General features: G+C 48.1%; 1 protein-coding gene and 1 non-coding gene across 10 annotated transcripts in view; both read left to right on the top strand.

Annotated features, from left to right (window-relative positions):
• IQSEC1 (IQ motif and Sec7 domain ArfGEF 1) overlaps positions 1–22,907 on the top strand; it is a 379,222-nt gene that overhangs the window by 249,710 nt on the left and 106,605 nt on the right. The window contains exon 1 of one of the 9 annotated variants that reach the window (XM_016157870.2): positions 14,863–15,410. The exons of 6 other annotated variants lie outside the window; for them this stretch is intronic. In XM_016157870.2, the coding sequence (XP_016013356.2) occupies positions 15,343–15,410 (68 nt within the window). In that variant the 5' untranslated portion in view covers positions 14,863–15,342. Of the gene's footprint in view, positions 1–14,862; positions 15,411–20,924; positions 21,231–21,263; positions 21,710–22,907 lie in introns of those variants that run through there. 2 more of the 9 variants (XM_016157876.2, XM_016157869.2) reach the window with 2 other exon arrangements.
• LOC118602473 lies at positions 20,631–20,749 on the top strand. Its single transcript, XR_004950721.1, has one exon. It is a non-coding gene; the product is annotated as a 5S ribosomal RNA (ribosomal RNA).

Raw genomic sequence — 22,907 nt, 5'->3', positions numbered from 1 at the left:
ACAGTGGCAGCATTTGCTGCAGGTCACTTTACAACTCGGCTTAATTGTATCCTTCTCTCCCTCCAACCCTGAATTGATAGGATCTCTGTAGAGAAGTGGTTGCCCCAGAGTGCTTTGTGGCCAAGCACTGTTTCATTGTTCCTTGCTGCTAAGATCAGCCCTGGAACGGATTTTCTACCAAGCAGGTCTGCCCCATAGGTGGGCAGTCCTGTGTGTCCAGAGTTCCCTGGCCTGGCCCTGCCACTGTATGCTCCCTCTGACCGTATGAGCGGCCCCTGTGACTAATGGATTCCACTGCATCGCCAAGCAGGGATTTGAGACTTATTTTGGGGAGGCAGAATGAAGGGATCCTTGGTCTGGAAGTCAGGAGACCAAAGTTCAAGTCCCTTCCCTTATGCTGTGGATGGGTCATCTTCCCTCTCTGTGCCCGGTTTCCCCATCTTTAAGAATTTGGGCTTGATGATGCATTGTGGCATTTGAGGAATGTCCCCTGAGGCGTTGTGGGCCCAGATAACACAACCCAAATGTTAAGAAACCTGACAACGTCTTCCACATGTGTGTTCTCTCCCCATGCACACGTTAGCCAAGAAACCTTGGTGTGGAGGCTCTCAGGAAGGGCATCACAGCTGTTGCTGTGACAGTCTTCAAGGACATGTAATGAAAGACCTTGGAGGAGGGAATTAGAATGTCAGCTATTCTGAGGGAATTAGTTTTTCCTGATTTCACTCTCTGTGAAGTCCACTGCTGTTAGTATTTTAGCAGTTTTAGGAAAGTGTGGGAGCTTTTCACTTCCAGTGGGCTTTTTCTGAAAGGGCGGACACCAAGGGTCTCACAGTAGCCTCAGAAAAAAAAATCTAGCTCTTGGGTGGGTGCCAGGGAGAGAGGCCATCCTGCATCTCTGATTATCACCAGCCACATCAAAGCACTGGCTGGTGATAATCACTGTCAGTGACTGGCCTTTCACTAGTACCCCAGAGTTTGTTCATATAGCCCCAGGGTGCCTGGAATGTTCTGGCTATTAAGTGTCTGCTGAGGATGGGGCATTCTACCTGATTGTTAATCCCTACCACAAAAGAGGCATTAAGCCCCCACCTTTAACAGGTGAGCAGAGTGAGACCCAAAGGCAGACAGCCAAGTAAGTGTAGCCACAGGATTTGAACCCAGGGGTTTCTTGGTCCAAGATGGAATCTCTCTTGAGCACCTCACAGCTTCAGGCCATGCAGCATGCCAGGCGCTCCGGGGCAGAAGGAGTGGGACTAGATGTGAAGCATCTGGAGGAGCCGGCTGGGTTGAGAAAGAGAAGATGGGCGTTCCAGGCAGAAGGAAAAGCACATGGCAAAAACCCAGAGACTTTCAAAGGGCAAGTGCATTTAGGTGGTCATGAGAGGCCATGCAGTTAGGAGCAGCACTGGAGACTAGAGTCCAGGACCAGGAGCATGACTTTGTGCTGCACAGTGGGGAACCCATGAAGGGTCTTAGGGAGGAAGTGGAAAGTTAATAGCCACCTCTGGGAATCACATGATTCCATGTAAGTCCTGGCTCAGCCTCCAGGGGGAATGAATGAGACTCTCCTTTGGCCCCTGCCTACTGTGGGAGGTTCTTATTCAGAGCAGGTCCTCTTTTCTCAAGGAGCTTGCAGCCTACAGGAAGAAGGAGAACCACTGATAAACCATGAAAGTTAAGGATGGAGGATAAATAGAGATGGTACAAAGATACCAGCAGCATAAAGGAAGCCATCTGAGAGAAATCAAGGAAGGCTTCGTACAAGAGGTATTATCTGATCAAGGCCTAGCTGTAGGAGGAGTAGGATTTTTCCAGGTAGGGAAATGCGCTGTAGGCAGAGAACATGGGGTGAACAAACTTGTGGAGGTGTAATGAAGTCGGGTATGATTTAGAAATGGTCAAAGATGAGGCTGAGGCATAGGGTACATTTCAAGGGTGAGACCGAAAAGGAAGACAAGGCGGATGAGGGTAATGCTGAGGCTCACTGAGCACCTTCTATGTATGAAGCACCATCTAAGCCCTGACTTTTCACCAACCCCAGGAAATGGGGGATGTGAGAATCCCAGGAGAAGAAACTGAAGCACAGTGAGTAGAAGTAGCTTGCCCAGAATCTCGTGACCTGTCAGTGGGACTCCCGGGATTGCACCAGGTGGTCTGGCTGCAGAGGCCCCGTGCTGCCAGCTGAGGCACTTCTACTGTGTGCCCAAGCAAATGAGATGCTCAAGGATGAAGTCAGTTCTCTTTTCATCAGCTGGGCTGTTCAGAACATTGGCTTTAAGGTCTGACCTTGTCCTGGCAGAGAGCTCAGAGAGTCACTTCTCCAAGTGTTCATGGGCTCACCTATACAACGGAGGCGGGGGTGCTAGGCCACCTCCCATGGCTGCCATGGGGATTGACAAAGTCAATGCCAAGAAAGCGCTTAATGCACCACACTTAGTTGAGACTTAAGAATTGGTGGCCGTCCTTGCGCAAACAGATCTAACCCCAGGAAGTCTTTGTGGATGGGACTATTTGGCTTTTTTCATGATGCATAAAAAACAGCAACCCAAAACTTTAGAGTTTGAAAGTGTATTTTTCAGACAATGCATAATTAATCACTTCTAAACACAGGCTATGCCAGGCTCCCTTGAAGCTGTTAATTATGCTTCATTAGTGATCTTAAATTAATGTAAAATAATACTGGAGCCCTGCCAGGGACTGGGGCTGGGGGAGGAGCAGAGCTGCTTCTTCCAACTAGAAAACAAAATAAATGTTCACAGGTCATCTCTGCACTCCACCTGAGTGGATATTGACCCTATAGACCCTTTAGCTTTGGCCCAGAGTCCAATGTGGCACAGAGCCCTCTCTGTAGTCCCCAGAGCCCAGCAGACCTCAAAGTACTCTTGTTAATAAAATAGTTCAGGTGCAAAGAAAATGTAGAATAGTGTGCCCATCACCCAGCTTCAGAAATAAGCTGTTACCAATGTGGTGGATGGCCCCTGTGGACCTCCCTCCAATCTCATGCCACCTCTATTCCCCCCAGTGATAAACCTAAGCTGTACCCCTCATTTGGTGTATATATTTCCCATGCACATTTTTATAACTTTGCTAACACAAAGGATTGTTCATGTTTTTGAACTCTAGATACATGATATTATAACCTGTAACATGCTTTTTAAAAATGTTCAATGTGGTAAAAGACATATAACAAAAGAATTGACCATCTTAACCATTTTTAAGTGCTCAGTTCAGTGTCCTTTAGTACATTCATATGTTGTACCACCATCACCACCATCCATCTGCAGAACTCTTCATCTTCCCAAACTAAAACTCTGTACCCATCAAACACTAACTCCCCATTCCCCCTTCCCCCAGCCCCTGGCAACCACCATTCTAGTTTCTGTCTCCAATTTTGACTACTCTGAGTACATCATGTAAGTGGAATCATACAGTATTTGTCCTTTTGTGACAGGCTTATTTCACCTAGCATAATGTCCTCAAGGTTCATCTGTGATGTAACTTATGTCAGAATTTCCTTCCTTTTTAAGGCTGAAAAAGATCCCATTATATGAATAGACCACATTATGTTTATTCAGTCACCCGTCAATGGACACTTGGCTTCTTCCTTTTGGCTATGGTAAATGACGCTGCTAAAACATGAGCGTGCAAATATCTCTTCAAGATGCAACTTGATTTTTTTCACTTAACATTTTATTGATGAGATCAATCCATGTTGCTATGTGTTCATTTTCATTGATGAATAGTATTTTATTATATAATTATGCCTCAGTTTAAATACAGTAGTTCTCTCATACCCTGGTGGGTTATGTTCTAACACTCTCTGGATGCCTGAAGTAGACACCTGAAACCTAGAATACTACTGAATCCTAGTTAAACTATGGGTTTTTTTCCTATATGTACATATCTTGTATGATAAAGTTTAACATATATTAGGTACAGTATTATTAACAATAATAGCTAATAATAAAACAGAACAATTATAACACTATACCATAATAAAAGTTATGTGAATGGCTTTGGGGCAATCGTTAAGTAAAATAAGGGTTACTTGAACACAAGCACTGAGATGTCATGACAGTCAATCTGATAACTTAGAAGGCTACTAAATGACTAAAGTGCTAACAGATGGGGAGTGTATACAGTGTGGTTACACTGGACAAAAGGATAACATGCTGAGTGGGGTGGAATAGGACAGTGTGAGATTTCATCACTTTACTCAGAACAGCACTCAATTGAAGACTTATGAATTGTTTATTTCTGGAATTTTTCATTTAACATTTTTGGACCATGGGTAACTGAAACCATGGACAGTGAAACCATGGATAAAGTGAGACCATTGTATCTGTTATGCTGCTTATATGAGGTGGTTTCCCACTTTTTGATGTTATAGACAGGTGAACATTCTTGCACATATCTCCTTCTGCACATGTGTGGAATTTCTGTAGGGTTTGTACCAGAGCAGTATACAAGTATCTCCAGCTTTAACTGGGCTTTTTGAAAGTGCTTTTCCAAGTAGTTGTACCAGTGTGCATCCTTACCAGCTTTAGGTGAAAGCCCCCATGTCTCTACATGCTTACTTACACTTTGTATTAAAAGTCAGATGATATTTTTAATGTATAAAGGAGAGAAAGATGAAGAGAGGAGAATAGAGGCCCTCAGAGCCCTCACTTACCTACTCATTCACCTGCTGATTCTCACACTGTAAAGGGTATAAGACTCCATCAGTAACTATACTCAGCACCAAGCATTCTGAAGTGGAAGGTAAGACAAGCATGTGCTGTTTCCTTGGTCTGAGTAGTTCAAGGTCCTCCACGTAAAGGATTTTCAAGGGTGGTTATAACTCTGCATATTCTCTTATCTCAAAAACTGACTTTGAATCCTCACTTACAAGAATGATGCGGATGCCACTGTCTAGTATCAGATGTTGGAGTAGCTCAGATTATACCAGCTGTCAACTTATTTCCTGATAGATAAGTTTCACAAACCACTTCTTTTGGCAATAACCAAGGCAGATGTATCTAAAATGCAGTGTGAAGACATTTAGTTTGAGAAGAGCTCCTTAAACCATGGCCACAGTAAGTAAATTCAAACTGGCAGCTCTGAGCACATAGCTCAGGAAGGTGGACAGGAAGAGATTCTGGGTCTGGTCAGAGGCGACAAGGGTGCCCCAACACACATCAATGCCCCAGGCCTCAGCTCTCAGCTGGGAAGTACAGTACAGTGAAGAGTGGCTCAGCAGTGGTCACCCCAAAGGCTTTGTGACTTGAGAGAGCAGTACAGGCTCTGAAGTCAGGCTGACTGGGAATCCAATCTGGCTAGTCCCTTCGATAATAATTATTACTATTATTACTCGCTTTCATTGAGTGTTTGTGTGTGCTGAATGCTTTACATGTGGTGTTTCTGTTAATCCTCACGACTGCATTATGAAATAGATACTACTATTATTTTTCCCAAATTTCAGACAAGGAAAGAGAGATCCAGAGAGGGTAAGTGACCTGCTTAAGATCACAGGGATGGAATGTGATCAGTCCATTCGAAGTAATCATCTCTACTAATCTGCCCTGCCTTACTTGTTATCCACACTATTTAACACTTTCTCTGTGTAACCGTTCCACTTGTTATGTTTGTGAAACAAACTACTGCAAAACTTAGTGGCTTAACACAATGATAGTGTTTGTTTTACCCATGGACCTGTAATTTGAGTGGGGCCTGTTCTATTCTACATCAGAGAGTGCTTCTTGAAGACTTGGGGCTGGATTCCTCAGAGGCCTCACTTACCTACTCATTCTGCTGGCTATCAGCTGAAGCACCTAAATGAGACCTCCCCATGTGTCCTGGGCTTCCTCACAACATAGATGCTGGGTTCCCAAAGCAAGCTTCGAGAGAGATATAGAGTGAAAGAAGGAGAGAGAGAGAGAGAGAGAGAAGCAAGTAGAGGGCATGCTACCTTTCATCACCAGGTCTCAGTAGTCACATAGCATTGTTTCTGTTGCATTCTATACTTTGGAGTATCACAAAGTCCTTCTCATGTCCAAGTGAAGCAACTTAGACTTCAGCTCCTATCAGGAATGACAAGGTCTGATAGAGCCTATGGGACAGGAGATGCCTTATTGCCATCTTGAGAAATAGTCTGCTATGGTGACCATCCAAATCACTTCTTCACTGTGACCCTTATGTTTGAAGCTGAAATGGGCTTAGGAAAAACACTTAATGGGCACTAGAGCTCCTGGGACATAGATGATACTTAATAAATGGTGGTTTTCTTTTTATTACCCTTTTCCCATTTAGAAAAAAAAAGTGCAGCTTGCTGCCAGTATTCATTTAACATCATATGTAGGAATGCTACACTTTCTAGGATTTGACACTTTCAGCAATCAAGAATTACTATATTTTTGAATGGAAATACCACTACTAAAAACAGAATGCTTTAAATATAATGATGTCATTTTGTTTCCAAAGACTAGAGAGATGCAAAAATAATAATAAAAATGAGATATTTTATGGGGTAAGGTTAGGACTGTAATTTGTGAGTTATCTCAGGGAACACTGCAGCTACAAGCACCTCCAGTGAGTATTCTCAGGGCAAACAGAAAAAAGGTTAATGAAATAAATGCAAAGAAAGTGTAGCTAGTATGTCTTAGTAAGATCCCTCTGGTGAGTAGGTGAAGGGAGGGAATTGGTGTTAAGGTCATGGATATTTTATTCAGGGGAATATTCTTGCTGGGACGAGACCTTACTAGGCTTTCCCTGACAAACACTTCCTGCTTTCAGTGATTGTCAGACTTTGCACATCGGATTAATCCATACTGAGTGACCATCTGCACCTCAGACATGTCTTGGCAGTGGATGGATGGGTCAGCCTGCCTGGGGAGGGCCATGCCAGCCCAAGGGGCTCCAAATGCCCAGCCAACTCAGAGGAGGAAAGAGCTAAGCCCAAATGTGTATGACCTGAGCCCCTTCTGCTGTTATGGGATGATATGTTCCCCAGAATTTATATTTTGATGTCCTAACCTCCACTACTTCAGGGTGTGACTGCATTCAGAGATAGGGCCTTTAATGAGGCAATTAAGGTGAAATGAAGTCACTAGGGTAGTCCTAATTCAATATGACTGGTGTCCTTATAAAGAGAGATTAGGATATGGACCCACACAGAGGGAGAACCAGGTCTAAATGTTAACTTTATATGTCAACTTGACTAGGCCAAGGATGCCCAGATAATTGCCTAACATTATTCTAAGTGTGTCTGCAAGCATGTTTCTGAATGAGCTTAACATTTACATTGTAGACTGAACAAAGCAAATTAGGTGGGCCTCATCCAATCAACTGAAGGTCTGAAAAGAAAAGGCCGAATGGAACAATTTAGATAAGAGGTAACTCTACCTGCCTGACTGCCTTTCAGCTGGGACATCAGTTTTTTCCTGCATCTGGACTCAAACTGGAACATCGGCTCTTCCTGGGTCTTGAGCCTTCTGGCATTTGGACTAGAAGTATACCATCAGCTCCTCTAGACATTCTGGAGTTCAAGATCTCTAACTTGTCAACTACAGATCTTGGGACTTGTCAGCCTCCATAATCACATGAGCCAGTTCCTTATAATTAATAAGTATATATATACTTATACATGTATATGTACACACACATACACATACACCCTATTGGTTTTTTTCTCTAGAGAATGCTAATATACCATGTAAAGAAACAGTGAGAAGATAGCTGTCTAGCTGCCAAGGAAAGAGGCTCCAGAAGAAACCAGCCCTGCAGACACCTTGATCTCAGTCTTCTAGCCTCCAGAACTGTGAAAAAAATGTTTTTTTCTATTAAGTTTAAGCCTCCCAGCCTGTGGTACTTTGTTATGGCAGCTCAAGAAGACTACCACAGGACCTCTCTTTTTTCATGTATGAAGTGGTACAAAGGCCCACTTTCAGGTTCATCATGAGACTCTGTTGAGCACACACTCTGTACACTCAGCAGAGCCTATGTGTCTGGTGTTTGGTGGTCAGTACTGGGATTAGTGTGAGGCAAGTGAGGCATTCACCTCGGTTACAAAATTTAAGTAGGCACCAGACAACTCAGCAATCAAGTAAGCAAAATGTCAAAATTGTACATAAAGACATGGTGTTGTTTGATTTACAATTCTGTGTTATTATGTAATGGGACTAGTCATTTCCAAATGGGCTACAGTTTCCTGGCCCTGCAACCCTAAGTGCCCTGCAGGGTGAGTTTATGAAGACTGACAGTGATGTGCAAATAGATTGGGCAATCTAGGGCAGTAGATATAATCTTTTTAAAAAAATTATTTTAAAGCTTTATTAACTCTTTTCACTTGGTTCAGAATATAGGAGGTTATTTTGATAAGTGTATATAGGGTGCACATTTTTCCTTTTGCGTCAGGCTCCTGTATGGCTCTACACGGGGCTGCTGCTGGCTCTGAGCTAGGCTGTCCACGTGCTACATTGTCCACTTCCAAAGGGTCAGGCTGGGTATTCTCCTTAGAAAGCCATCCTGAGAATGCATTTTTCCTCTGGATATTTGTAAAGGAGTCGTAAGAATAAGGGTTTGTTTCTCATCATTAGGTCAGTTGGTAACTGAATAAGATCTGAGTATTAGACAGTAGTATTAAACCAATGTTAATGTCCTAATTTTGAAAATTGTACTGTGATTATGTAAGAGATTGTCCTTGTTTTTAGGAAAGATACTCTGAAGTAGCGGGGGCTTGATGTGGGCAACTTACTTTCGAATAATCATGTAAAAAAAGTGTGTGTGTGTGTGTGTGTGTGTGTGTGTGTGTATAGAAAGAGAGGGAGCGAAAGAAAGAAAGCTTATGATAAAGCAAATAAGATACAATGTTAACATGTAGGGAATCTGGGTGAAGGATATATCAAAATTCTTTGTATTCTTCTTGTAACTTTTCTGTAAATTACTTTAAAATATTAAGTTAAAAAAGAAGAAAGAAAAGAAAAAGCCAGGAGTTGCTGAGGGCTGCTGGTTGCATGTGCTCAGGCTCTTGCTTTTCCTGGGGCCCTCTGCCACCAGATCTCTTCTCTGCCCTCTATGTCTCAGCTCATCTCAGCTCAGATGTCACCTCCTCAGAGAACTCCTCTCTGATCACCATATCTAGCATAGCACCACCCTCCCCTGGTTGTCATCTTTCACATACCCTACTTTGGTTTTCTTTATTTCTCATTCATTTGCTTAGCATTTGAGTCCTCCGTCCCCGGCCTCCAAATGTTGGCCCTGTGGGACTTTCTCTGTTCACCAATACCCTCTGATCCCTCATGCCTGGCTCACAGTAGGTGCTCAATAAACATCTGTGAATAAGGGAAAGTTTTGATGGTCAGCAAACCTAGAGTCTGTCCTTCCTGTTCCCCCACCACACACACACAGACTTGCAGTGTGACCTTGGGCAGTGCCTGCTCCACTTCGGGCCTCCGCTCCTTCGTCTAATAGCTCTAAAGCTTTTGGATTGTGTGACACAGAAAGTCCCAAGCTGCTGCAGAAGCTCAGAGTCCCCCAGCCACGCCATTCTGCTGCAGGGTCTACCAGCCAGGTGGATCTACCTGCTAGCTTCTCACTGCTCCCTCACTGAGAGAGGAAAACCAGAAGGTGAGAAAATGTGTTTTGTGGACCTTACCTGTATGCTGGTGTTCCCATGCAAGTGGGCCCACTATGAGAAGAAGTGAGAAGTTCACTTCTCTCCCAGAGCTTCTTTGAAACAAAGACAGGGTGGCTTTTAAGCCCAGCACCTTTGGCAGGAAACAGTATCTGCCTGAAATTGAATAACATTGTCTTGTTTTCATGGTAACCTTCTACTTACAGCAAATGATACTAGTTTTCCATTTGAGAGAGTGGTATGAAGTTTCCTTTTAAAACAAATGTATTCGGTGCTGAAAGCCAGTTAATCTGGTATTTTGTGCATTGTTTTAAACTTTCTATTGTAAATTTGAAACATAGTTGGCTCCTCAGTGACCCACTGTGAATCACACACCTGCACACAGAGGTGGTTGCTTTGCTTGGGGTGTTTCATCTCTTCTCTACCCGGGCCACAGTATTTTCATGCTCAGCTTTCCCAAATGGCCTTCAAAAATGTCTTTTTTACAGTTGATTTGTTCAAACGAGGATCCTAATGAGATTCACATGCTGTATATGTCTCTTAAGTCTCTTTTATCTAGAAATGCCCCTTACTTTTTCATTCTTGCAGTTTATTTGTTGAAGAAACTACGCCATTTGCCTTTAGCGGATCCCACATTCAGTTCACAAAGTCCATAAGTCTTATCTGGAACAGAGTAAAGCAGTCAATACATGTTGAATAAATGAAGTAGCAAACAAATGAATAACTGGCTTCCTAGAAATCATGATCTTTGAGTTCCACCTTGAAGGATAGTGTATTGGGTCATGGAAGAATACATAAGTTTCACTAAATAGTTTGTGCGCAATGCTGGCTCTGGTGGACTGTGTGCTGGGGTGAAGGTGTTAAGAGAACTTGCAGGGGAAGGTGTGGCACCTGACCTGGCAATAGGGGGGAGGCCTTACTAGTCCCAGGCCTGAGGATGGGGGGTGGGGGGGAGAACAGTTACATGAACTCAGAAGGAGAGAGAGCTATGTACAAAGGACTGCCCACCAAGCACTGTGCTGCAGAAGGGCACAGGAGAGAAGGAGAATTGGGCAGTGAATACTCTGACTGCCCATTCCTCTGCCTCCTGCTCTCTTGCCTGGGCTTCCTACTGACCACACTTAACAGGAGACAGAACACAGGAGCCTGGGTATGCTGTCCATGGGCCCGGAGCAGAGTGAAGAATCAATCTGGGGCACATGGAAAGTAACCGGTATAGGTGTGCAGAATTCCTGTCCTGGGCGGGTAGGCCAGGAAGCCCAGAGAGGCTAAGGTTGGTCCAGATCAGGCCACTTGTAGGCATCAAGAAGCTCAGTGCAGATGGCAGATGGCATAGGGCCTTGTCTGACTGGCCAAGACTTGGCCTTCCTTCTGTGGGTCAAGGTCAGCCATGGGGAGGGTGGTGGGTGTTAGAATGACCCTATAGTACACAGTGGGAGATAGGCTGAAAGCAGGGAGACCCCTGAAGAGGGCGCATGGAGACCTAGGAAGTGGATAGACAGCTGATGTTGGCCTCAAAAACTCCACCATCACCTCCAGCTCACCAAGTGGGAATGGAGTGGAATATACCTATTTTGTGGATAAGACAGGCAGACCTGGAGCAATAGCTTGCCCTTCAAGTTACAAGCAGAATTGGAGGCTTTCAGAGCTCTAAGACCACAGACATTCTTCATAGGTAAGTAGATGGAACAAACCCAGCTTGGCCTGGAGGCTGGTCCAAAGCTCACAGACCCTCACTTGGCCTCCAAGTCCTCACCCATTGTCCCCTCCTCCTCCATCCTGGAGTTGCTGCCTCCCTTGAGTGAGTACAAACCATGAGCTGTGTCCTACCCTCACAGGCCAAGTTCACCATAGCTTTGGTGTCTCCCAGAGAACAAATGTATTCTTTTCCTTGCCTGAGTGGCAGTGACTTCATCCCCAGTGGAGTGTGTGAGTCACCAGGTAGATTGAGGGGGGGCAGCTGGGCAGCTCTCTGCAGATCCCAGCTTTGGCTATGTAGTTGGGGAGAGGGAATAGCTGAGGTTGTGAATGTTTCCATGCAGACCTGCCTCCTATAGTTGCCCTGCTATGCCCTACACGGGAAGGAGGGACAGCTGGTCACTGAACACCGAACACATGCCTAGGAATGCCAGGGGATTTTGAAATGACAGCTGATATTAGCTCCTGATACCCTACAGAAAATAACCCCTGAGAGGTAAAGTCTTGTACCCAGGGTCTCACCATTCAGCAGGCCTGGTGTCACTTATCACTCACCACAATCAGGAGGGTAGGGATCAACTGAGGCTCAGATGAGATGACTTGTGTAGGAACAAGGGAATGAGAGATAAATGAATCCACCCCACTGTCAAGGACAAGCCACTGTCAGTGGTGAAGACAGATGGAGTGTGACAGTGGACATTTAGGGAACCTCGGAGCACTGGGAGCCTTCAGTCTCCTCATCCATAAAATGGGGATAATGACACACCCCTCAGGGCTATTGAGAGGCTGAGAGAAGACATGATGAGAACAGTTTTGAAAACAGTGAAGAGAGCTCCAGCACACTCTCAGGCAGCTCTCTCCCACCAGGCATTCTGCTATGTGACAACACCTGCTGCCATCAGCACCCTGGGACAGTGCTGGGTGAGTTGGGAAGTGGAGCAAGTATGTGCTGCTTAGGTCTGATGTGGGACCAAGGTGATGGCTATGGAATGTGTCTTCCCAGAGCTTTCTAAAAACAAATCTTCTAAGGCCACCCCACGAATGAGAGTATGAGAGATGGCTCATGAATTCGCCCCTGCTGAGTGAGCCCACTAAGCTCATTTTGTGTACTCAGATTCACCCCCAAGGCTTTCCTGACCCCTCAAATAGTTACCCCCACCCACCTATCCAAACCAAGAATGCAGCTTTCTGAAAAGTAAGTGATGCCCTGTGAGAGCTGGGGAAAGCCACCCTTATCCCTGTGCCTTAGTTTCCCTATTTGTAAAATGGGGGTAAGGAAGCCCTAATGCAGTGCAGTTAGAAAGGAGAAGGACACAGGTGGATGCAACCAAGAAGAGGAACAAAGAAGCGAGGTCCTGGGTCCTACAGAGGTTTTGGTAACAGGTGTCTTCCAGGAAGGGGACTTGGAAGGGTCCCTGACAGGCATCTTGGGCCTCTAGTCCTAAAAATGATACCTGTCTCTGAGATCATATACAGGGCCAAAAGTGTCACTTGCCCCTCTCCATCAGGTGCCGGCCAAGACAGCAGTTTGGCACAGAGCAGGCACGAAGGCACATATGACAGCTGGGTAGTAAGTGTTTCTGGTGCTGAGCCTAGGCCCAGGGAGTCTGCCCCAGAGCCAAGGGCTGTAGGGCCCAAGAGATATGGGAAATCAAAGCCTGGTGGGCAACATGATAGACTGGGGTAGAGAGAGAGAAGCCTCACATTTGCCAAGGATGTTACATGCCACAGATGGAAACCTGGGGGACAGGTGAGAAGCAAAAGGCTGTCAGGGATGCTGGGAGGAGGGTTCAGAAAATACCTCAGGAAGAGAAAGAGGTTGTTGCAGCTCTTGTCTCTGTGCAGACAAGAGGCCAGCCCAGTACAGAGGAGAGTGATGGGTGGATGGATGAGTGGATGGATAAGAATGATTGGAAGAAAGAAAGAAGAGAGAGAGGGAGGGAGAGAGATGCATATGTATATATAAATGGATGAATGAGTCCATGGATGGCTGGTTAGAGACATGGATGGGTAGATAGATGGTGAATATAGGAGTGAGTGGGTAGAGATATGTAAACAAAGGCTGCTTCTACCCACAGAAGATGTCGGGAAAACTTCTACTAGTAGGAGGACAGACCAGATAAACTCTTGAATGGAGGTCTTATTCTGTGTGGCACAAGGAAGTAAGGCCAGTACGAAAAGTGATAGGGAGGCTCTGTCCAAGAGAGTTTCTTTAGGTCAGTGGAGACCCATGATGGAATGCGAAACTTTGATAGATAGTGAGCTTGCCGTCACTGGGGATGTTCAAGCTGAGGCTGGGCAGCCACCTCCCCAGGGTGCTGCAGAGGAGTGACTGTGGCAGGTAGAGACCCACTGTGGTGGCTTTTGATGATGAAGAGAGAGAATGTGGATTGCTGAGGCCCCAGGGAAGCCACAGTCTTTGTAGAAATCCATCCCACTTTCAGATAAAAAGTTCTTTCCTGCTTGGGGGATAGATAAGCACGCAGCTACTGCTCTTCTTTGTGGAGACTGGGCTAGAATCTAAGACGGAATTCTTGTTTTGCACAGGCCAAGCCAGGAGGCCTGGAAACAGAGCAAGACTTTGGCCTGAAAACCTAGGCTCAGACCATCAGTGGGCAGGTAATGCCCTTCTCTGACTCTTGGCTTCCTCATGGGTGAAATGGGGACATGATATCATTGGCTGCTGTCCATGATGCCCAGGGCTCTGCAGAGTGCCAGAATCTGAGCCCACCTGCCCTCTGAGGGACTTCCTGGGGGCTGTGGGTAAAGAGAAGTGGGTTCTGTGAGCGCTGACCATGAACTGAAAGTCATTGTCCCTAGGGGCTCTTCCTGGAAAGCCCCAGCTGTTTGCCCTGGGCTGGGCCTGAAGCAGCTGGTGGGGGGTGAGCATGGGAACTCCTTTGGGGCCACAGTCTGGAAACGCCCAGACTCAGCTCAGGCCCAGACCCCAGGGATACACAGAGGGGCCCCAGCCCTCTGGCCCACCTCCACCCATCTCTGCACAGAGGAGCTGGCTTGCACTCAAGATGCCGGACTGCTATGCTTCAAATCCTACCTTCATCACTTTCTAGGCTTGTGACTTCCCCTATCTGTGCCTCAATTTCCTCATATGTAAATGGACTGATAATAAAATTCATCTCATAAGGCTGTAGAGAGAATTAAACAAGTTGGTTCTGGACCCGTGTCCAGGGCTATGTGACCTTTAGGTGGTGAGGGGGAAATCAAGGGCAAAGTGAAATCAGCCTCACCCAGCATCCTCACACAGCAAGGCGGTGGCCTGGCCAGGGCTAAAAATGTCATCTCTCTCACCAGATGGAGACCCTCATAGACTGGTCACTCTACTAGGAAGCAGTCCTGATTTTGTCTTTATTTTGCTTTCTGTCCACTCCAAGCTTCCTCCAGGAGCCAGTAGGCAGATAGCCCCTTTCTCTGCCCTGGCCAGTGCAATGGGTGGGCTGGGCTGTGGGCAGGCAGGCGGGTATTGGGTTTAGGCCTCTGGGGAAATGGGAGAGGATGTGGGCCCGCCCTCGACTCCCCGCCCACCTTCCTCCCTCAGCCTCTTGCCTCCCAGGCCAGTCTCTGGACACAGGACCAGCCCCTGGACTCCCGGCAGCCCAGCTGTGTGCTTTCCCTCAAGGCAGGACGCCCCTCACTTGTCCCGCCCTGAGTGACTCACTGCTGCTTTGGCCCCCAGCCACCACTGTCTCCTGGCTGGAGGCAGGCACAAGGTTGTACAGAAGCCAGAGGTTTTGATGTGCAAGGGCTGCTCGGCCAGGAGGGTCTGGAGCAGCCGGACTGGGCCAGGAAACAGAGGCTTGAGACAGCAAGACTGGTGGCTGGGACCTATAGTAGCCTGTGGGAGCCAACGCCTCCCCCTCTCCCCTGGCTTTTGGGCTTTTTATTTCTTCTCAACATGAAGAAGGAAGTGACCTGACAGCCAGCGAAGAGAGGCAGCCCCTGGTCGGGAGGAAACCAAGTTTGGACAGCAGTGGCGTGGGCCCCTTGGCCACACGCTCTCCAGTTATCCAGGCATGAAGGGCGATGGTAGTGCCATGTGGAGCCTTATGTGGAAGTACTGCATCTCCGTGAGAACGCTCAGGTATCAGGGGACGCATGTGTGGACCCAGATCTGCCTGCCATTGCCTGGCAGGTGGGGGCAAGTGAGCACCAGGTGGCCAGTTTGCATGGGTTCTGGGAGGTCTGGGGAAGTTCCAGTCCTGAGGGAGCAGGGATGGAAGACAAGAAAAGCCATGTCAGGACCTCTCTGGAGAAACTCAGTCTCTAGTGGGGAGCGGGGGGAGGAGAATGGAAGGCTGGTCAGGGAGTTTGTAGGCACTTGGCTGGGACCTGGAGTGCCCACTGGAGGATGTCAGTGGCAAGTACAGTGTGCATGGAAATTGGCGTTTGTTACATAACAGACACTGAGCACAACTACATGACTTTGGCCCTCTCTGAGCCTGTTACCCATCAGCAAAATGGGGCTCCCACTCATTTCTTCAGAGCGCAGTATAAGACTCTTTCCTATGACCATCAGTGGCAGTCTTTGAGAGGCTGAGAGCTCAGCCCAGACTCAGGCACCTGCTCGCCAAGTTTAAAACTGTCTTTGGCATTACCGTTGTGAGGCGTCTTCACTTCTCTGGCCAGAATTTCCTACCTGCAAATCCTTGTAGGATTAGTAAGGATTAAATGAGGTGATATACAAAGAACACCTCAAAGCCTGGCACACCTCAAGGGTTGGGTAAGTACTAACTACTATTACTGCTGCTGTTGTCAGTGTACTTCCTCATAAGTCAGACAGGTGAGGAGGTGGGACTGGATGGAACCCCTGTGCAGTTGGAGTGGAAACGAGGGTAGAGCAGAGCTCCTTGCCCATTGTGGAACAGGCACCAGCCCTGGGGTTGGCTCAAGCCTCTGCAGCTGCTGCAAGGATTCAGACCAGGAAGCAGAAAGCCAGATTCTATGTGTTCTTAGGCAAGGCTGGCGTTTCAGTCTCTTGTTCTGTAAATTAGGGACATTGGATTGGGCCAGGATTTATATCTGGGAGGGCTTAGAGGCAGCTACCTATTTGGTAAACATCTACCTGGATACCACCTGAGGGCATTTTGTTTTGTTTTATTTTGTTTAAAGGAGAATTTTACAAGGGGAAGGAATAAGAAGTTTCTCCTTCTTTCTCCCCACCCTCATGACCTTGTATATAAACTATGTAAGCCTGTGTGCTTTTCCTTCCTTCCTTCCTTCCTTCCTTCCTTCCTTCCTTCCTTCCTTCGTTCCTTCCTTTCTTCCTTCCTTCCTTCCTTCCTTCCTTCCTTCCCAAAATATTTGTAACAATTAATACCTATAAAAAATTAGATAATAAAACATCAAGACAAGGAAAATCACAACTTAGAATAGGATGTCATGACCTAAGGGAGAAAAAGTAAAACAGAATAGATATATGCAGCATCCTGAGGCTCTTCTGCTAGTTAGAAATTGATGGGCTTCCTTGCCTCCAAAAGGAAAGAAGAAACCCAGACATTCAGCTCGCTATCACTGTGATAAGAGGCCATTGTTACAATGACTACAGTTGTCTCTGCTACTGGGTGAGAGTGTCTGGGGCCCTGGCCTCTGCCTGGATGGATGGATGGTTGGATGGATGGATGGATGGATGGATGGATGGATGGATGGATAAGGATGGGAGGCATTGCAGGGACAGGCCTGGGCAGGCTTTAGGGGAACAGGGCAGATAGTGAGGGCTGAAAAGTTCTCTTGAATGGGGTTGTTGGCTGGCTGTGAGAATGAAGAGAGCAAAGTTCACCCCTGGAGTGAGTCAGTGGCCACATGTTCTTCCTTAGACCCTGGGATAGACATCTTTGGAGCCTAGGCCAGGCAGGGAGTGAGTCCCTGGGCATCGGTGAATATTCTCTGTGTCCTTCTCTCTAACAGCGCTGGTTTTTTCTGCATATCATTCTTTCTCGTGGTTTCTGGGGATTGGCACTCTGGAAACCTCAAGGGTTGTTTGCAGGAAGCAGCAAGCCTGGCACTGTGAGGCCCTACTGTGTTCTGCCAGAGGCTCACCCACTCTGACATGGAGCCCGCAGATTGGCCTCCCCATGCCTCAGTTTCCTCATCTCCAAAGTGAGGATCATTGCAGAGCTACTTGACAGGGCTGTGGGGTGCAGCCTTTTGTGGTTCATGGTTAGTGCTTGCAGAGTATTTGTGGCTATGGGTAGGTGGACAGTGGTGATGGGCAGGCCTGTACTGCAGGGCCGCTGTAAGCACTAGTGGGGTGGCTGCCTCACCGTCGGTTGGAGTAGGTGCAGGGACCATAATTGGCATTGGATTTGCCTCAATCCCTCACTTAGCATGCATAAGTACAGGGTACCTCCAAGGTTAGCTGGGGAGGACGGGCCTTGGACTCTGGGAAACATGCTCCTCCAGACTCCTATTTGTTGGGGATCCCCAAGAGATCTAAGGCCACTTTCTTAGTAAGATAGACAGACAGAGCTGGCCCTTGCTAGGATCCTAGCCCCCTCAGCTGCCAAGAAAGACCTGAGTCAGCAGGTCTGCAGCCCAAGGCAGGCCTGGCTGTGGCCGCAGAGACAAATTGGAGGGTGTGATCGGACAGCGCATAGTTTCCCACTTGCGTCTTCAGATTCCTCACCACATTAGACTTTCACCCTTGGCCTGGTCCTGCTCACATCTGGAAAAGTGAGAGGTGTGTGTGGGGAGCAGAGGGGAGCAGGCTGCCATAGCCAGCCCGGCCCTCTGCCCAGGGGTTCAGTGCCTGCAGCTGGGAAGTCAGGGGCACGGTCTCTGTGACTTTGGCCTGAGGTCCCTGAGAGGACCCTCATGCTCTGAGCCATCTCCTGACAGAACAGTTTAAGAGCCAGGTCCAAAGGCAACTAGAGCATGTTGTAAGTGCCGGCAAGTTGCTAAAGCTCTCTAGGCCTGTTTCCCTACTGTATGGTGAAGGGAGCAGTGTCAGCTGGGAAGACTTCTTGGGGAGATTCTAAATGGGTTCTGCTGGCTCAGCACCCAGTGGAGGGCATCCCTGTGATCCTGTCTCTTTCTTCCCTCTCAGCCTTAGCATTGGGGGAAAAGTAATGAAGTGGGGAGAACACAGGCTTGGCAGTCAGGCCTACCTGAGTTTGAAACTTGGCTTAGCCCCTTTCTGTTTCACTAGAGTCATTTAGGGTTGTTCTGAGATTAAATGAATTGATGCCTGTGGGCCTGCTCAGGGTGGGATGGGTGATGTATTTTGGCCTGCCTCTGAGCAAACACCTCCAGGCCTGTCACAGGCCTTATTCTGTGGTACCAGTAATCTTCGCCTTCTAGGGTCAGGCAGGAAAATCACTTTTGCATCCAGCCTTATTTTGGGAATATCATGTTTTGTGCCTTGAGGGCCCATGGGGCATTTGAGCTGCCTGGGCAACCCACTTGGTATGCTGGGTAAGGATAGGGCAGGGCCTTCCCTAAGCAGACCCTGTCCCCTGCCTCCTCTCGCACTGTGGTGCATCTGGGGAGGAGAAGTGGGAGCAGCTGGCAGCCAGGCTCTGGGAGCTTCGGGCGGGGGGGCTTCCTGGGTAGTTAGCCATCTGATGCCCCTCAGTGAGAGGTCATGTGCATGCAGCATCTGGGACAGAAAGCTCACAGCCTCCCAGCTGGGCCATGTCCATGCAACTCTGATGCAAGGAAATTCTTTCCCTCCTGGAGCCTCTCTTCCCACGATGCCTCCCCCAACACAACCACACTGGGGCCTGTGCTCTAGGCCCCCAACACATCTGCTCCCCTGTCCTGGCATGATCAGCACTGGCCAGGATTCTCTGAGGTTGAGGATGGGTCTTCAGTCCCCTCCTCACCTCCTTTTCTTACTGAACATACCCCAGAGCTGAACATAGCACAGGGCAGAGCTTAAGCTGCACCCTTTTGTTCTGTGCACTGCCCAAAGCACACGTGGATCCTTCTGGTGGCTGCTCTACCCTTGCTTCCATGGATTCACAACCATCTCAGCCCTGCAGGCCTGCCCTCCCCCACTCTTCCCCCCACCTCATGCTGCTTCATTGCTCATCCCACATCAAGTCTTTGTAGAGAGTTGGGGACCTGCTCTGTGCCTGGCACTATGCCTGGTGCTCAACATACATTCTAATATCCATCAGTTAATATCTACCTGTGAGGAGCACTGCCCCCTAAACAAGAAACCTGGGTCCCAAGTACCTTGTGTTATTAGTTTCCTGCTCTGATTATTGATGAAGCCCTTCTTGGTGAATAAGGTTCCTACCGTCCTCAGACAGCTCAGAGCCAGCAGGACACAGACAACCACAGTAGATGGTGGAAAAGGCTGAGCATCTACTGTGTTCCAGGTCTGTGCTAGGCCCTGGGGTACAATTGTGAGTAGTGTGGACAGCCTGGGCCTCATGGAGCTGACATTCAGGCAGGAGAGAAACAAATAAAATAAGTAGACAAAGATGTCTTCAGACAGGGATAAAAGTGGGAGGGGTGATAGAGCAGCAGAAAAGGGCCATGACAAGTGGATAAACTAAACGTGGCCTATACATATAATGGAAAGTTACACAGCCATAAAAAAAAGTAAAATGAAGTGTTGATGTGTACTATGACATGGATAAACCTTGAAAACATTGTGCTGAATGAAATAAGCGAGTCATAAAAGACCACAGGGTGTATGTGAGTGTCCACAGAGTTAAGTTCATAGAGAAAGTAAATTAGGACCAGGCACAGAGGGAATGAAGATGCTTAGTTGTTACTGGGTTTATTTTGGAGATGATCAAAATGTTCTAAATTGTGCTGATGTTTGTACCACTCTGTGAATATTCTAAATCACTGAATTGTACATGTTAAATGGGTGAATTTTATGAAAAGTGAATTATAACTTCATAAAACAGCTTTTTTATGAAAAGCAAAAAAAAAAGGAAGAAAGGAAGGAAGGAAGGAAGGAAGGAAGGAAGGAAGGAAGGAAGGAAGGAAGGAAGGAAGGAAGGAAGGAAGGAAGGAAGGAAGGAAGAAAGAAAACAAGAAAAGAAAAGGCCTGTCCGAGGAGGTGGCCTTGGCTGAGAGTAGCATGAAGGGGTGATCTTGTGAAGACCTGGGGAAGAGAGTTCCAAGCAGAGGGAACAAGCAGGTACAAAGACCCTGCGGCAGGAGGATGCCTAAAGAACATTGAGGAGTCTGAGTGGGAGTCAGGGAGGAATTTGCAGTCCCTGAAGTCAGCAAGGCCAGATCTTTTTGAGGACTTGAGAGTGTACTGGGGTGAGGGGAGAGGCAGGGCAGGGTTTTAAGCAGCATGATGACATGATGTTCTTTCTGTTTTAAAACAATCACTCAAGTCTATGGCCATGCCACCCTGAACACACCCAATCCTATCTGATCTTGGAAGCTAAGCAGGGTTGGGCCTGGTTAGTACTTGGATGGGAGACCACCTAGGAAGCCCAGGTGCTGTAGGCGTAAAAAATAAAAGATAAGGGATTGTAAGCTGACAAGGTCCTTGCAATCTGCGAGGTCAACCAAGGGTTTCCTTGCCTAAAAAAAAAAAAAGTCACTCAGGCTGCTATGAGGAAATGAGACCGTGGAGAGGGAGGGGCAGGGGCTGGGGGAAGGGAGAGGCTAGTCAGGAGGCAGTGGGTGGCTACTGTCTAGAAGAAAGACAATGATTGATACGCAAAGGAGACAAGCTTGGCAGACAGGCAGACTGGCAGTGAGAATTCAGATAGGAGAGGAGGCTTCTTGGAGGAGGGGCCTGGGATGGCTTCCAGGAATGGAGAATGGGCCAGGCAGAGGGGCAGTGGTGAAATGGCTCTCTGGGTTGCACCACCAGTGTGGAGAGCTGAGCACATGGAGGCCTCTGAGCCTGGCCTGGCCATAAGGAGACCAGGCTGACTGCCGACCCCTCCACCCTGGGTCCAATTGGGCTGGAGCTGCTTTCAGAGTAAGTAGGGCAGCTTCTCTCCAGGGCTACCTTTGTCCTCCCTGCTGAGGCTGGCCCTCAGGGAGAGTGATAGTGCCTCAGTGGCCAGAGACCTAGAGTGGCCCAGCGCTCTGAACAAAGCAGTCTAGCAGAAACTCGGGTGGCCCGGAAATGTGATCGGCCACATGAGGCTGGCCAGGGAGGGAGCTGCATTATTTATTGACCAGAGCCTTGGGGCCTGCCTGTTGAGACCATTCAGACTGGCCAGACCTCGAAGGAGCCCATGGGCAGTGTCCAGAGCCCAGTGTGAGGGCAGGTGGGGCCCCAGGGTGCCTGACACCCTCTCCCCGGGGCGTGGTTTCCTGGATGCTGGCTGAGCAGGGAGGAAGTCAGACATTAAGCCCTGTAGTGGAGAGGCCCACAGCTTGTCCCCAGGGGCCGTGGGGACAGGCGGGGTGCTGGGGCACCAGGAAGACCTCCACCCCATCCCCTGTGACACTGTGAGTACCAGCCGCTTTGCCCAGGGGAGGGAGTGGGTATCAACCACCTGAGAATCCTGTGAGGGGCTGTGGATTATCGTGGCAGCCTGCCGTGATTAAGGTCTCTGGGCTCGTGTCGGTTTGTTGTTTCTTGGAACTGTTTTCTTCAACCTCTTCTCACTGCCCGGATGGCACACAGGCTCAGGAACCCCAGGTGTTTCCCCACAGCTGCTTGGAAAGGCAGCCTCAGCTGCAAGGGGGAAGTTCCTTCATTCCCCAGGGCATTAACCAGCCCTAAGCTCTGGTGTTATGTGGACAGTCCAGGACCCCACCCTGCCGCAGGCCGGTTGGTTCTTTGCCTGACGACCTCACAACCACCCTAAGAAAGAGGGGCTCTTGACAACCCCATTTTACAGCTGAGTAAACGGAGGTCTACAGAGGTCACACAGTTGCCCAGAGTCCCTGGAGTGTGGTTGGTGCAGTTTCCTTCTCCAACTGCTGCCTCCCTGCCTCCCTGAGCATAATCTCTGAGGACACGGGAGCTCAGGAAGAGGGAGCAAAAGGCTTCCTCAGGCTCCAAAACCTGCGGTTCCTTCTGTCTGTCAGTTCATCAGGGTGGACTTTGTGCTGAGGACATTGTCTGGGGCTGGTCTCCCCCTCAGTGTTCTCCAGGGCCATTTCCCCATCTGCGCAGTGCCCTGCTGGAATTCCCATGACCCACTGACAACTTCACCTTCTTTCTGAAATGATCCAGAGTAGAACCTTGAGGACCTATAAACCCCTAGGGCCTGGAGGGACTTAGGGGATGGTCTCTTGGTGGGTGGGCTTGGACAGACAGAATGAGAGATTCAGTGAGGCACAGTCAATTGGTAACTCCCCTTTGATAAGATGGGGACCTAGGACCACTTGCCCTTCAGGGAGATTCTCCACTGATCCTGCTTCTCTATTCAACCCTCACAACAACCTGAAAAGGAGAATGACTACCACTACTGGTTAGTGGAAACCCAGGCCTAGAGATATTACGATGTCTGTGCAATGTTGCACAGTAGGTATAAGTTGAGGAGTTAGGATTTGAACCTGGAGTGACTCTGAGCCCCTCAGTGCATCCCGTGGCTTTTATTTGGGATGGGTGTGGGGTGCAGGGGTGAGCGAGCTTATGACTTCCCCATCACTGGGTCTCAGTTTTTCCATCAGCTGTGGGTCGGACTCCAGTGCTAAG

This window comes from Rousettus aegyptiacus, unplaced genomic scaffold (genome assembly GCF_014176215.1).
Source record: "Rousettus aegyptiacus isolate mRouAeg1 unplaced genomic scaffold, mRouAeg1.p scaffold_m13_p_4, whole genome shotgun sequence".
NCBI lineage: Eukaryota > Metazoa > Chordata > Mammalia > Chiroptera > Pteropodidae > Rousettus > Rousettus aegyptiacus.
Note: the sequence above shows the minus strand (reverse complement) of the source record. Positions and strands in the feature narration are given on the sequence as shown.